Source organism: Dendrobates tinctorius, unplaced genomic scaffold, assembly GCF_039654945.1.
Source record: "Dendrobates tinctorius isolate UK_male_01 unplaced genomic scaffold, ASM3965494v1 ptg000007l, whole genome shotgun sequence".
NCBI lineage: Eukaryota > Metazoa > Chordata > Amphibia > Anura > Dendrobatidae > Dendrobates > Dendrobates tinctorius.
Genome location: NW_027361675.1, coordinates 27,755,032 through 27,771,539, shown reverse-complemented (window position 1 = coordinate 27,771,539; position 16,508 = coordinate 27,755,032). Strand labels below are relative to the sequence as shown.

Here is a 16,508-nt window from a genome sequence, read left to right as displayed (position 1 = left end):
AATCAAGCCTCCAGAGAAGGCGAAACACATGACAGGACCTGACAAATCAGCAGCAAGACACTAACTGAGTTAAGACATTGCACAGGCAGCTTCCACCAGGTGGAGCTGTCCTAAATACTAGAGGCCTCTTGGTGATAGGCGGGGAGCACATTAGGCAGGTGCACACTGATTGCATAAGAACCAGAGAGTGCCGACACCGGCCCCCTATGCACACAGCCAGGAAGCATGCAGAGAGCAGACAGGAAGCAAGGGGCACACAGCATGGAGCCGGCAGAAGACAGAACCCACACCATGGCCTGGAGTAGTGGGTAAGTTGGTGTGTAAAGCAGGTGGGGGAAGAGAGGACACGCAGTGATGCCGACAGGGTTGTTACAAGCACATTGGGAATTTAGAGCTATTAGAGCATTATTAGAGAGAAGACTACCATTCTATACTCTCATCCATTAATTGAAGTAAACTGCTAAAAGGAAGAACTCTCTTTCTGTAGGACTCAAAGTGCGCATTCAGAACACTGACAAACATTTCATTCCAATTGAATCCATGCAATGCTTAATTTTCCCTCTAATGCACTTTGGAGGAACTGAACACTTTTTTGACTGGTGCCTTTAAAGATTATTGGTGATCACTGGAGAACACCTTTTAGATCAGCTTATATTTTGGGATCATTTTTAACAAAAAGAGATTGCCAAGATTTGTTTTTATAGCCATGGCTTTTAGGATGATATTTTTTAACATGCTTTGCTTATATAGCACTCTTTTATTCTGCAGCGCTTTAGATACATTATCATCACTGTCCCCATTGAGGCTCACTATCTAAATTCGCTATCAGTATGTCTTTGGAGTGTGGGAGGAAACCCACGCAAACACAAGGAGAACATACAAACTCCTTGCAGATGTTGTCCTGGGTGGGATTTGAACCCAGGACCCCAACGCTGCAAATCTACAGTGCTAACCACTGAGTCACCGTTACAAATTGATACACATTTAGGCCTTTTGTCAATAATCAATCTAAGAGCATCTCCAGTTCCGCTACTCTCTGAGCTACCTGGATACGAGATAGCTCCCTATACCAAAGTCAACATTCTCCCAGCTGTGTCTTTGCAAACTTTTTATTTGTTTATAAACTTTATTTTGGCTTCCTTCATCATTTTTGTCCTTCAAGATTGCTTAAGCCACTTGACTATGAACTTGCTTTACGACCATGTCAAATATTGTGTTTGTAATAGTAGATAAGATAAAAGCCCTATTCAATAAAAGATATAAAAGAAAACTGGAGTAAAAATCGTTGAAAAGTTGTAAAATGTTTGTGAAATTTCGCCCAGCTATATCAAAATGGGCAGAACTGGAGTGGGATGGGGAATGATGCCACAGCTCCTCTACATCATTCTACACCAGAAATCTTACTCCAGTCCCTGACTGGATTAAAAAATGTGGTGAGGCGCACGACACTTGACAGGCTCTCCTAGTACATTAAGGGTTTGAATCAATCAGGTGTGTTTTACTCTACCATGCCCTTTAATCAAGATTGGCGTGAAAATTGTAAGTCTTGGTGAATCAATGCCATAGTTCTTTCCATGTGACACAACCATTTTTCATCTCCAAATGTATGTGTTTTGCTTATATGCAGGAATATTTACTTAAGTATACACTGCTGAAAAAATAAAAAATTAAAGGAGCACATAAGTCACTCATCAGATCTCAATGAACAAAAGCTTCAAGTTGAAAAAGTCTACTGATATAATTTGTATCATTCATATTGACGTAACGATGTACTGTTAGTCAATGGAAATCAAAATCATTAACCATCCGAGGGCTAAATTCCTAGTGACCTGGAAAATAAAAATAAAACAATTGAAATCACAATCAGATCCAATTTGCTTCAAGGTCATCACACTGACTCAGTAGTGTCAATAGCCCCACATGCCTGCACTACTGACAGCTTCTGGGGCATGCTCCTGATGAGGCAATGGATAGTGTGCTGTGGGATCTTCTCCAAGACCTGTAACAGGGCGTCGGTGAGCTCCTGAACTGGTCTGTGACCTTACTTGGCAGCTTGTGTTGCACTGATTTCATACTGTTCTAGAGGTTCTCAGTTGGATTCCAGTCTGTGAAACATGGGTGTCTTAACAATGACATCAATACCTTCATTATTCAGTAACTGCCCACACACTCTGGCATTGTTCTGCACCAGGAGCAACCCAGAGCCCACTGCATCAACATAAGGCGTGATAATGGCCAAGGATTTCGTCTCGGTACTTACCAGCAGTCAGAGTACAAGTGTGTAAGGTGCCACAAGGCAGTAGCCATGGTTAAGTTGCTGCTCCATGTCACCCCTGCACTTTACAGGAAACTCATGTCCCATAACCAGTGTGCTGTCATGTGTGTTGTGGTGAAACCGGGTGTATGTGTCCAAATCTGCACAGCTGATAAGGATGAATGGCAGACAATATTCTTCAAAGCTTTATTTCAAAACAGGTTAAATAGTCAAGCGGTTCAAGGTCGTGCAGGACCTCTTTCTCAGAACAAAACTTTACCTTTTATAATCAGTTAAGACCCAGATTTTCTACTTCTATGTGTGGGTTGTGTCACACTCACTTGCAGGCCTCAGCCATCTCAACGTCTTCGATTACAAGTGTCGACACACACAGATAAAAGGACACCCAGTTCATTTTAAAACTCATTTACTGAACAGTTGAAGTTCATCAGATTGTAACAGGCAGTATCTGGCACCGCTCCCTCCGGTTCTTATTTACGTAATAAAGTACACTACAAGGTTTTCTTTCTATTCTACCTGGACTATCCCTATGCTCAGTGATCCTGTCAGTCCCAAGAATTCCCAGTCCAGATCCGCAATACCCCCGAGATCCGTTACTTTTCCCATACGTGGTTCAACGTTTATCTTCCTCTGTACGGAAGAGGTTGAGGTATTCTCCATAGCACCTGTATTGAGCCTTGAGCTCCGGACATTGCAGGAATTTCCACAGGGAATTTGGTACAGTCTCATACTGCCCAGAACAATATGTAATCATCGTGCTATCATCCCACTGCATCTTGAACTTAACCTTGTCACTGTGTCTAACGAACTCCAACTAACTCTATCCATGACTCCTGTGGGCTAGTCTTAACACTTAACTATATATCTGTCTCTGCAACCTGTTGGGCACATCTTTACAAACTATATCTGTTGTGCAGATCTCCCTTACAAACACTATGCATCGTATAACACTATACACTAAGCATTCTACACTTACAGTGCTTATCACACTCTATCTTCTGTCTTAATTCCTAACTTATGTCTCACCATATACTTGTTCTGCATTGTAGACTACTATTATGCATAACCTTTACATTATCTAATATTCATATATTTATATTATACTATATATACACTTTATACAGTATATACTATAGCTATCTCTCTCTATATATATGCATATATATATAGATATATATATATATACGCATAATACTATTCACATGACGTGATTGTTGTCTTCAGGTCATAGCATGGGCTGATGCCCCAAGATCCAAGGTGAAACGGCTGACAGAACACTAGGTGGCAGTAAGTCTGAACAGGGAGGACACCAAGAAAAGGTACAATATGGTACGACCCGATTTTGAGCCGTGTGCCAGGGAGAGAAGTGAACCGAAAGCTGGAGTGACGTGTAATGTGGAACCTGCTGTGTATATTTTATTGAACCTGGATGTGCTGTGAAGACATGACAGTAAAGTTTTGCCCTTTGAGTTACAACTGGACTGTGTTTCTGTTATTTCACAAACGGCCAAAGGTGGTCTTAGAGAGCAAAGGAAGAACCCTGACGGCGCAGAGAACAGAGAGGCAAGTACTGTAAGCTGAAAGTGAAACGTGATTTTTATGTAAAGGAAGGTCAGGGCCTGCAAAGGCCGATAAGCTCAGCCACGACTACTGCCCTGCCCTACCTTTACATCTGCTCAATGCTCTTCAGACTGTCCTGGAAAACACACCAAACCTTCCTTCCGATAGCACCTGTGGAAGTGCCATCCTGAACGAACTGGACTATCTGTGCAAAGTAGCAAAATGCAAAACTAGATAAGAATCAGTCAGGAAGGATTTTGAGTGAGAAATTGGCTGTGGCCACCACTTCCAAACCATTTGCTTTTTTGGGGTTGTCTTATGGTTACCTTTCCAGTGCACCTGTGGTCACTTCCATTTGCTCCAAAGCAAATGACATTTATTCAAAATTGTTTATGTTTCCTAACTGTATAGATTGGTATCCCAGAAGTGTAATTGCCTTAAGTATGATGACGTGTTCCCTCCATTTGTTTGAACAGTCTATCACTGTCATTACATTTAATCTGCAAATGGCCGTTAATAAAAGATATCCTCTCTGCCCACATCTTCCACTGAAGGTTCCTTGGGTTTGTAGGATTCAGTTACTAGGCAGGGGGAGCTCATGTCAGATTCCTATTGGTTATCCTCACAGAAACCTTTTTTGGTACAGAAGAGAGCTCATCCTCATTTGTGACTGGCATTTCTTTCTGCAAATCCCTATCGCGAATTCTTGCTTCATTCATGATTCTGGTGAATTCACTCTTTGATGAATTTCTCTATACATTTTTTTTCTTCCATCTTTGCAATTTATAATTTATAGTATTCATTTATTACGCTAGTCAATGACAAAGAATAGGATGTCGCCTGTAACAGTCAGTATGTGTATGCGATTGCTATGTGACATGAAGGTAGCATGCGGATTTTTCATTTGCAGTAATAGTTTGCATGCAGCGGGTTAAAGGGTTGATGCGCTGCTATTTTAAGAAAGAGCTCCAAGGTGCTGATGCTCCACATAGGGGTGATCCACCGATTGTCAGCATACAGCAGGTTAATCTGCCCATGCCCACGTCACAGTGGGTCTGGGGGGAGGGAGACTGCTTTTGTAATGTATTTTGCACAGTTAGCAGCTGCAAGACTCCTTGGTACAGAGACACACACATACACACACAGCTACACTGTGCTGCTGACCCTCCTATCCTCACACGCTCCTGCAGATGGCCTTGCGGTGAGTGCTGTGTGTGAATATGCATGGAGAGGACATTGGTCATTTATGAGCATATTGGTATGGGATGTATGGATTTTTGGGTTCTTTCATTCATAATGTTCCATAATATAGAATTGCGCTTAGAAGTGTACAGCTATATGCCGGTATACCCATTGTATGTGCAAGGTGGATATTCTAATCTGACAATATGCATATGATTGTACAGGAGACATGGCCGCGTGCTGTAAGATGAATGCATGCTATGTATAATGCCTGTGTAACATGTGCTGCAGATCTGTCAGTGGGGTCATACATTCTGTATTATATTTGCATTACAAGATATGTAGAAGTCAGGGGTGGAGGAAGCTTTGTGCAAAGATGTACCCACATCTCTGAGATGTGCACTGATCATGGTTGCCCAATGGGCTTGAGATTTTTCAAAGTGCACCATTATCATAACTATTTAGTCTTGCTTATACGCTTTGTATTGAAAATGTCTATATCATAGAATTCTACATGAAGAATGACTATAGGGATAAATATTTGTAATGTCATAACATGATATGGGCGTCAAGTCTAACACCAAGGTCCTGCTCAGTCGTCTCATCTTTAACCCTAAGCCTTTTTCTTTTCATTTCTTTTCCTCTGCCTTTTTCCCTCCATTTTTCTCTCCTTCACTTCTCCTGCCGCACTGTGCTTCCACCCCTCCTTCCAGTCTTCGCTCCCTCTAGTGAAGCTGGATAATGGATTTGCACTATGGAAAGGCACAGCTGATTCAATGGGAGAGGTAGTAGAGAGGAAGGGTTGGGAGTTGTCTGCAGCGGGTACACTGGTACATGGCATCCACAAAGTGGAGGAACCCTCTATTGGGCAGCCAAGGGGGTGTTAAGGCATGGTAAAGGCTTGCAGCATCTGATGTTGGAACAAAGGAGGTGATCTTTTTTTTGCTTGGTGTTTTAAAGAAGTTAAAAAATATGTAAAAATAAGTTTCCTGACAATTGAAGATGATGATGGTACTGTCATTACCTTGTTGCACATACACTGCTAATGGTTAGCTAGAAAATGTCAGGAAATCCATCACAACATTATAATGTCTTAGAAACCATTAAAATAATCTAATTTTTCTTAAACCTTCACCTGGTGTAAAGCTAGTTAGGACTGATCAGGTAGGGTGATAGTCTCTCTATATATTCTGATGAACACAGACTGGTTGATTTTTTGAGTTGTCGAGGTTGAACAATAGCATTTCAGACAGTGCTATAAATGTGATACAAAAAAACCCAAATGGCCCCATTGTATTGTAGCCACCAAGGCATAGAGCCTCTGAATGCACATTGGTAACCAAACCATGTTATCTAATGGATTGCTATAGGAAACATTTATACAAAAATATAAAAGGGTGCTGCCACAGTCGGGCTTTATGATAAAGATTGGAATCTGGAAATGCACCTCTTCACTCACTCATATGGCCTGGCTTCGTAATACATGAATGGATGCCACTACCTTATCCTGAAGAGCAGATGCAGACTGATTGGTACAGAGGATTCATTTCCAAATAGAGTTTACACATCTACAGTATGTCAAAAAGCTTGGCCCAGCGTTAGGGTACTGTCACACTTAGCGATGCACCAGCGATCCCGACAGTGATATGGATCGCTGGTGCATCGCTAAGTGGTCGCTAGTGAGCTGCCACACAGGCAGGGGTCGGGGGTCGCTACTTACCTGTCAGACGAGGCGATCCTGACGTCCTCCCTCCCGCGTCCACGCGTCACTCGTTGGCGCCACAGGAAGCCCAGCAGGAAGCTGACGACGAGAAATGGCCCAGGCCGTTCTCGGGGGAGCCGGTCGGAGGTAAGTATCAGACACAGCGATATCGCTAGCAATATCGCTGCTGCGTGACAAAACCAGTGACGTTATAGCGATATTGCTAGCGATATCGCTTAGTGTGACAGGCCCTTTAGCGTTTCATGATGCTTTGTTCTTCAAGGAAAAAGCTCTATAGTTCCCTTTTTATTGCATCCAGTCCTAATATTGGCAGAAACAAACTACATTAAGATGCAAAGTGTGAGCTGAGCTGATAGAGTAATTGTCATTTTATTTTTTTCCCCATAAATCAATATTACACATGAAGATAAGAAACTTTGTGATATAAATTATCAGAGAAATATGCTTCTTTCTCCTCCTGGATTGATCATTTATACTCACAATTCTCGATTCATGAGTAAAATTTGTCTTCAGTGAATACAGATTTTCTCATTACCGAGAGAGGAGATGACAGTTGGTACTCATAAAGTTCTATAGAGAAATGTAACTGTCGTTTCAGGTGAATGTCTGTGTCTGCCTCTCTGTCCTCCCCCATCCATCGAATTTTAAAAGCACCAACTGCCATCTTCTATATCAGCAACGGGGAAATCTGTTTTCACAGAATGCAGATTTTACAGATTTTATCCATGTATTGAGCATGAAAGATTAATTTAGGAAGAGAAAGAAACTAATTTCTCTGATAAGATATATGACAAGGTTGCTTATTTTCATGTGTATTATCGTTTTATGATTTCACAGTGGTTGCGACATCCCGACACATCCACGGTTCTAATGAACCAAAACATAGTTCTCCATAGGCTACAATGGTGCAAAACTATTCATAATTAACATTATATTTATAGATGGTGTTTGTAATGCGCTGCGGAATATGATGGTGCTAGATAAAAAAAAAGAATAATAAATATAGGGCCTACACCCATCAAAGTGTATTTGCTAATTGTAATAGCAATGCAGCTTTTAGCCCCAATCACATCAGGTGGACAACATAGAGGGTTTTTTTTTCATGAAACGTTATGGTTTTGGTAGTACAATATATGCCATTGACCTACCATAAAATTGCATATACTGTAGTATATAGCATATTAGGCTACTCTTTACAATATTATCAAGGAACAGTATCCAGATATCTTACCTATTAAATATGCACCTTCAAAACATAAAGTTATCACACGCGTACCTAAATAACTTGAGGTTATGGCATGTTTTTGGAGGACAGAGACCTGTTGATACATAAGAGAATACATTTGGATACTTTATTTTGCTAACTAAATACAGTATATACAGGGGAGGTTGTCCATAAACGTGGTGTGAAGGAAACCTTATATGGTTCTGCTTTGGGTTTGAAGGGGGATCTTAAAATAGGTACTTTCTTATATTTTAAGTGCTTTGTTAAAAAAAACTAAGTAACATATTATCCTAGAAGAAAGCAGTGTTAGCATATAGAGTACTGCCATTTCCACCGCAGGAATGAGATGCAGGGAAGACGTCACCTTGGATCTACACCATAGGTTCTCAACGATGTGATTTGAGAAGAAGTTACTAAGTTAGTGAAGTATCAATTACGGTAGCTTAGCTCCATATCAATGGTAATGTCCTATGCCAGTGATTGACCACTGTGTTCCTGTGATGTAATATTATTATGGATGACTATTCATCATTCCAGAATCTAAACACCTGGCCAATAGTACCAACGCAGAATGTAAACTGCAAGTATAATACACAGTCAGTTATTATTCCGTTTTCAAGAGTGCCAGTGGGTTTTCTTTTTGTCAGAAAACTCAGGACCAAGTCAAACACCTTGTTGTCCACAGTCATATTTCTATACACAGTTCACATTCATGAAAATCTGTCATGTCCTTATATACTAGTTATGTCTTGTCCTTCAAGCCTGAAAAAAATATTTGCTAGACAATATCTAAATGTCTACTATGAAAGCTGTTAAATATTGTGTTTTATATACTTTGGGGAGATATTTCTTTTCATGTGCACAATAGCAAAAATTTGTAGTCCGGATTTTTTATTTGAACATACATGAGTAACCTTCTTAGAAAATTATTTTTATTCATCTTGCACTGGTCCCAAATAATAGCCCAGGTGCGTACTTCCCATAAGAGCAGGCCTTCTGGCCCCTATGGGTCCCATGAGCTGGGGGGGCCAGTGCTAAGCAACACCACCCCCCATCCTTAGGATGCAAATACCATTGAATATAACAGCCATTGCTCCCAGCTCCATCATTCACCCTATGCATGTGAGCTCTGACATCGCAACGTTTCAGGCGCGATGACATTACGCCCGCTCCATATCTCACTATCCACTATCTTGGATATCTAATTCATAAATGTGAGATATGCAGAAAAACAGAACTCACCATAACTTAAAAAATGTAAATGTCCTGTATTACATGTGGCTGGACAATCCTTAGGAAAGCAGGGGGAGCATGGAAGAGAAGGATGACAACTTCTGTTTCCCCGTTAAGGCTCAATATCATCATAAACATCGGCTCAAGTCTACAAAACAGTATGAAATGTGAACAATAGAAGATTTGAAACAGGTGATTGTGATGAAAGTCAATAAACTAGGCACTGATGGGTGCAAATGGGTCTGGAAGAAACAAGGGAAAAAGGGGCTAACGGATTGAGAAATTGAAGGAAGTGTCAAATTCGGTGGAGGAAACCTAATGATATGAGGTTGTTCCACAAATAAAGGCGTTGGATACTTGACCAGGATCGATGGTGGTCTCAATGCTGATCTGTATGGGAGTGTCCTTCAAGACTAGTTACTTCGTACACTCGTGTACTATGGGTATGAAAGGGATGACATATAGTTCCAGCAGGACAATGACCTAAAGCATATTGGTGAATAAAAGGCTCAACAACAATAGGTGCTGGATTGGCCCACACAGTCCGCAGACCACAACCAAATCAAACACTTGTGGGAAGAGTTGAAGAAAAAGCTGTATAGATAACCAAGTGAGTCCACCAGTATGCACCAACTTTGGAAACGTGTAGAAGAGACCTGAGATCAGATTTCGATAGAGACATGTTTGAATCTGATGAGAGCATGCCCAGAAGGATTCAGGCAGTGCTGAAAGTCAAAGGTGAATTTACAAAATATTAACAATACAAATTTAGATTTTTGAGAGCAAAACAGTAACAATGCAGCAACATGTCAACGATCTACAGAACTAATCATATGCAAAATAGTTGAAAGTCAAATTTATGCATGAGATATCCAAGATAGTTTTCCATAAAATGATGTTAGTCTCACATTCAAAGCAGGAGTGTATGGTGAGATATATTGATGTGTGTGGCTGTGGGGGCTGTCATATATGGCTTGGTGGAGTGGGGGCCATCATACTGTGTGTGAGGGGCTATAGGGTGCATTATACATGCTGTGGGGGGCTATGGTGTACATCATAAAATGTGGAGGGCTGTGGGAGGCATCATTCATGGTGTGCGGTCCATCGCGCTGTGTTGGAGGCTGTGGGGGCTATCGTACTGGATTGTGGAGCCATCATACTGTGTGAGGAACCTATGGGGGGCATCATACCATATGGTGGATTGTGGGGGCATCATACTGTATGGTGCACTGTGGAACCATTGAATGCTCTGAGGAGATGTGGCGGTCCATGATATATATGGTGTGGTGGGCTGTGAGGGCATAATACTGTTTGTGGAGCTGTGAGAACCATCAACTGTGTGGAGTGGGTTCTGGGGCCATCATACTGTATGACGGCACTGTGGGGGGCATCATACTGTTTGGGAAATCTGTGGAACCATCATTCTGTGTGTGGAGGGGCTATGGAATCCTCATACTGACAGGGAGAACTCTGGAGGCATCATATTGGTGGGGCTTGCTATGGAGTCATAATACTGTGTGGGGGTACAGTGGAAAACAATTTATGTGGGGGGGATTCACTGTGAAGTATCATACTGTTTGTGGGGACTTTAGCAGTGGCACCATTTCTGTGCACATGTTTTAAAACATGTCTCTCTCCTGTGTTTAAAGGTTGGAATATATTTTGCTTTCTGTGACTGCATTTATGTACTTTGAAAGAGACAAACTCTTGCCATGAGGCCCCATGATTTCTATGTCTGCCTGTGTAACAGCCTGTATGTTATTATCGTTAGTTGTTGTCCAAAATGGTCAACAAGCTTATTGACAGCTATATCTCTAAAAGCTTAATAGCACATTGGGAAAATTAATTTTTCCTATATCAGATTACTGCAATATGCCTGTTGTTAAGACTGCACTTTATAGTATGCAAAAGTTCTAGAACAAGTTCTTTGTATACATTTAGCTAGCAAAGTATGTTAACCGATTTATGCTCTAAGGTCTGCAAATTCTAAATACAATTTTTAGGAATAATATAGGCTGTATCTCAGGCTAAGTATATCAATGTAAAAAGTTAGTCTATTTTATGCCGAAATGTAAAATAACGTTCAAATGTGAATGTATGCTTTAAAGAGATTCCAGAGACCAATAAAACACCCTTATATTTCACTAGTAAACTGAAACAAGCTTGCCATAGTCTATATGTATGAAGATATATCAGCCAGAATCTGGAATAATCACAGAGCTCCCAGAGGTTGGGAACACACAGTCTAAAATTTTTCCAAAAACAGTAATTATAAAAAGACACATCGCTGTTTTACATTGTCAAAGGAAACTCTCCTGAAGCATCCTCAATCAGAAACATCCTCGTAAACTCAAGATTAAAATCCAAATTAAACATAAAACATTAAAAAACAGTGACACACCTTGCACAAACCCAACCCAGAATTTAGCCTCACAATTGAAGCCAAAAGGCAAAACCCTGTGTTGGACTTATGTAAAATGTTCTGCTGTTTTCAATGACTTATGCTGAATTTGGATTTTAACCTTATGAGTACGGTATATTGAATAAACCACTACGTACAGTTTTATCTCTTAGAATAGAAGGCTTGTATAGAAATCAAACAAGAATCTTGAAAGGAAGTCAGTGGTGCAAAATTTGATTTCGTCAAACAAGTGCATGTAACCGGAAAGCAGCGACCGAAAAACTATACAAGATCTGTCTAATAGCATTTTCGGTAGGCTATGAAAAGAAAACTCCTAATTGTACAAGGATGCTCCAGGAGAGTTTCATGTGGCAGCGCAGAACAATTAGTTTTCCATACTCTTGCACTTTCCCCATGTCCATCACATCAGGTTTTTTCCATTGGTTTCAATTTTTATAGCATCTACAGATGAGCAAATCAATTCAATGTGAATTACATTTTTGTGACATTTTTAGAAATTTTCTGAACTTGGCGAAGTAAAAAAATTATGATTTGCTTTTGCACAAATACCCTAAAATGGCTATAACAATTTTACATATTGCAGGAGATTACAACAGCCAGACAAAGCTCACATGCACTGTGACACAGCTGGGAGGACTTCCCAATAATGCTTTGCAGCTATCGCATCACATGGTATAGCACAGACAATCAGGAGGGACTACCACAGTCTGTATAAAAATGAGGCAGGGAATGTAGTATCCATTTTGGTGTGAATCTGGACAGTTAGAGGACTTTTACAGCTCACTGCTTAGCAATAAAATAGAGAGAACGTCATTAAATAGCAAACACATTCTATAGAGCGTGTGTGCTGTACAACAGCAGTATTGAAGAAAATCAGTGGTCTGTAAAAAAACAAAGAGAAAACACAAAGATTCAGTGGATAAGAAGAGAGAAGGAGAGTGAGGAGAGCTATCAGCAGTGACTGATCAAAGATTTAGATTAAGTTCAGTTCCTTCAGTTACATCCCTGTGACACTTTCTGCTTCTTAAGCCCTCGTTACACACTGCGATATCACTAGCAATATCACTGTAAAGTCACCGATTTTGTGACGTAGCAGCGATATTGCTAGCGATATCGCTACATGTGATACTTACCTCCGACCGGCTCCCCCGCTGGTTATCGCTGGTCGCGCGAGAAGGTCCTGGATCATTTCTCGTCGTCAGCTTCCTGCTGGGGCTTCCTGCTGTGACGACGAGCGACGCGTGGATGCGGGCGGGAGGACGTCAGGATCGCCGCGTCTGACAGGTAAGTAGCTACCCCTGACCCCTGCGATGTCGCTGATGAGATCTGCCTGTGTGGCAGCTCACTAGCGACCACTTAGCGATGCACCAGCGATCCATATCGTTGTCGGGATCGCTGGTGCATCGCTATGTGTAACGGTACCCTTAGTCAACAATAGGGACTATGGAATATATTTCACCACATGAAGTTCTTCCAGTTGGTGTGTAAGATGAGATAAATAGTCAACATTGGACTCAGATAAGTTGTGCTGTTTGAGATGTCAGGCATGATACACATGCCTAGCTATGTTGGTCACTCTGTCAGCCATTGTAGTAGGGGCAGTGGCAGCCGAGGTGGCAGTGGTGTTCTAAGTCAGGTGAACTCTAGAGGTGGGAATCAGGAGAGTAGGGTGCAGGAGCTCAAAATATTTTCCAAACTGAAACAACTGTCAACCAAGTCAGAGATCATGATAATGATGGTGATTGCATAGTTGACAAGACCTGGGAACTAGATCGGGGTGACGAGGAGGTGATTTCATAAGAGGAGGAGGGTATTTTAAGCGTGCCCTGAAAACGCATTTATTCAGACTGGCCTACCGCCTCAGTACATTAACCTAATCTATCCCTGTGTGGCACAGCCAAAAGTTTTACCATAGCCAGGTTCCCTGCCTCATGTTCCCACATGCTTTATGCATCATCTATCAGCCCTCTGTGTCTGTACTGTTACACACTTAACATTATGGCTGGTCCATACAATCAGGGCAACTGTTACCACCCACCTTTCGTGTCTACCTCTTTCCTCATAGACTGTAAGCTTGTGAGCAGGGCCCTCATTCCTCTTGGTATCTGTTATGATCTATGTGATTATTGTTATGCTGTAATGTCTATCGTCTGTACAAGTCCCCTCTGAAATGTAAAGTGCTGCGGAATATGTCGGTGCTATAGAAATAAAATTTATTATTATTAGCAGAATCTGCGATAAAGATCAGTCATGATGTCCAGCTAAATCTGGGGGAGGATTTACTTAAAGGGAATCTGTCACCCCTTTTTTGAGATATCATATAATGATATCATTCAATTGTGTGTCACATAAGGATTCTCTTAGTACTTTTGCTTCCCCCTGACCCCGCACCTTTCATGCATAAATACCTTTTTTATATCGGTTCAGATGTATGTAAACTGCCACGGTCCGGTCCGCTGGGCGGGGCTTATTCACCTGCTCCCCCCTCCTTGTCTTGCTCTACACAAGAAGAAATGCATAGAGCAAGACAGGGAGGGGGGTGCAGTTGAATAAGCCCCGCCCAGCGGACCGGACAGCGGCAGTTTACAGACATCTGAACCGATATAAAAAAGGTATTTATGCATGAAAGGTGCGGGGTCAGGGGGAAGCAAAAGTACTAAGAGAATCCTTATGTGACACACAATTGAATGATATCATTATATGATATCTCAAAAAAGGGGTGACAGATTCCCTTTAATCTGTGGTCCGATCAAGAGCAGGTGATGCCAAAACTGCTGTGGGTGAAGGAGGTTCAACAGTGCCTGAAAGCTCTAGTCATAGTCATGGTGACTCGTGTATAGAAATCTCGAGTGTGGGAATACTTTTCCACATTGCAAAAGCGTTGTCAGACAGCAGTATGCAGGTTGTGCAGGAAGAAAATAAGCTGGGGACACCTCAGCTCAAATAGAGTAACTAGTAAATTCTCCTCTCTGTCAGCATATGAAGCAGCATTCTGAGCTTGTGGAAAAAGCAACCTGACCAACAATGTGAGCAGTCCTCCTGCCATTTCTCCTCTCACAATTCTTTCTGGTAGCTGGGCCGCATCCTTAAGTACTAACTAGTAGTACCAATTATGGACACTGACAGCAAATGTCTTCAATGGCCCATTGGGTCAATTTTTGAATGGCAGCCATAACCAGAGCAGATAGTAAGGCAATCACTGGTTCCAACTGATTGTTCACCTCCTCCACATCCTCCCCAACAGCAAAAGAGCAGAATATTGGATCCACTCCCCACCATCAATATTTTTGTTCTTGTAGGTTGAAGCGCTGCAAAGCTATGACCTTATGAGCATCATGGCCAACAAAACCAATACAGTGAACAAGTTGCTCCCCTGCATCAAGCAGCAAACACACTGGATGGCTCCTGAGTCCCTATCAACTCCAATTGGGCATTGTCGAAAATCACATTGCCCAGTGCATTGTGGCTGCACTACACTAACTTCTATAAGTCCATCCCTCCACTGGTGTTTTTGGGGATTCTAAATGACAATGTCACATGCAGCAGGATGTGGAGGAGATGAAGAAGATGCAAAATTTACATATTACCAGGATAAAATGTGCTATATGTTTGGCACCTTCTGACTGCATCATGTCTGACCAGGACACCTCTACACTCCTTGGAGAGCCAGCTCTCTCCTGCAGGTGCCAACATTACCACTACAAGTAGCTGAAGCAGCAGCAGCATTGATTACAGTATATATTGCATGATAGACCAAATGTATCAGCCACTGTGCCAACCTGACACACAGCAGCAAACAGACACAGCACCTGAGCAAACAAAGTCCATCATACCTGGACTGCGTCCTTTATCTGCAAATAACCTACGCCCCAATCAAATGGATTTATTTGACATTAACATTAGCGTACTGTCTTGTCCAGCCTCTAGTGTACAGTCAGAGAGGGTATTCTATTGTTCAGTTGGCTTTGTGATGTTCAGGTGCTTCAGATTGTCCCCAAGTGTAGATATCTTTATATTTGCAAAAATAAATCCAATTTAGATCATTTTCGATCTTCCTTCACCTATGGCTGATGCCAATGATTAGATCAGACTTAAGGTACTGTCACACTTAGCGATGTACCAGCGATCTCGACCAGCGATATGACGCGCAGGCGCCGGACCTCTCTGACCTTTCCCGGCGCCTGTGCACTGCAGTACTCTGCTCTGCCCTCAATAGGGCAGATATAGTACTCCTGCACAGGAGCCGCGGCAGAAGTAAGAAGGAGGACGTCATCGCTAGATGGGAGGAGCCGGGCCGGACCAGACACCCATCAGACCGGACCGGATCCCTGGGTGAGTATAATCTAACTCGTTTTTCTTATCTTTCAGGTTACATCAGGGGCTTATCTACAGCATTACAGAATGCTGTAGTGCTGTAGATACAGTGGGGAAAAAAAGTATTTAGTCAGTCAGCAATAGTGCAAGTTCCACCACTTAAAAAGATGAGAGGCGTCTGTAATTTACATCATAGGTAGACCTCAACTATGGGAGACAAACTGAGAAAAAAAAATCCAGAAAATCACATTGTCTGTTTTTTTTTCATTTTATTTGCATATTATGGTGGAAAATAAGTATTTGGTCAGAAACAAGCAATCAAGATTTCTGGCTCTCACAGACCTGTAACTTCTTCTTTAAGAGTCTCCTCTTTCCTCCACTCATTACCTGTAGTAATGGCACCTGTTTAAACTTGTTATCAGTATAAAAAGACACCTGTGCACACCCTCAAACAGTCTGACTCCAAACTCCACTATGGTGAAGACCAAAGAGCTGTCAAAGGACACCAGAAACAAAATTGTAGCCCTGCACCAGGCTGGGAAGACTGAATCTGCAATAGCCAACCAGCTTGGAG

At 41.8% G+C, this 16,508-nt stretch overlaps 1 protein-coding gene across 2 annotated transcripts in view; it reads left to right on the top strand.

The window, feature by feature from the left end:
- The first annotated feature begins 4,855 nt into the window (after positions 1-4,855).
- Positions 4,856-16,508, top strand: part of LOC141087068 (CYFIP-related Rac1 interactor A-like) — a 92,590-nt gene continuing 80,937 nt past the window's right edge. The window contains exon 1 of one of the 2 annotated variants that reach the window (XM_073572946.1): positions 4,856-5,036. In XM_073572946.1, coding sequence (XP_073429047.1) covers positions 4,871-5,036 — 166 coding nt within the window. In that variant the 5' untranslated portion in view covers positions 4,856-4,870. The other variant, XM_073572947.1, reaches the window with a different exon arrangement.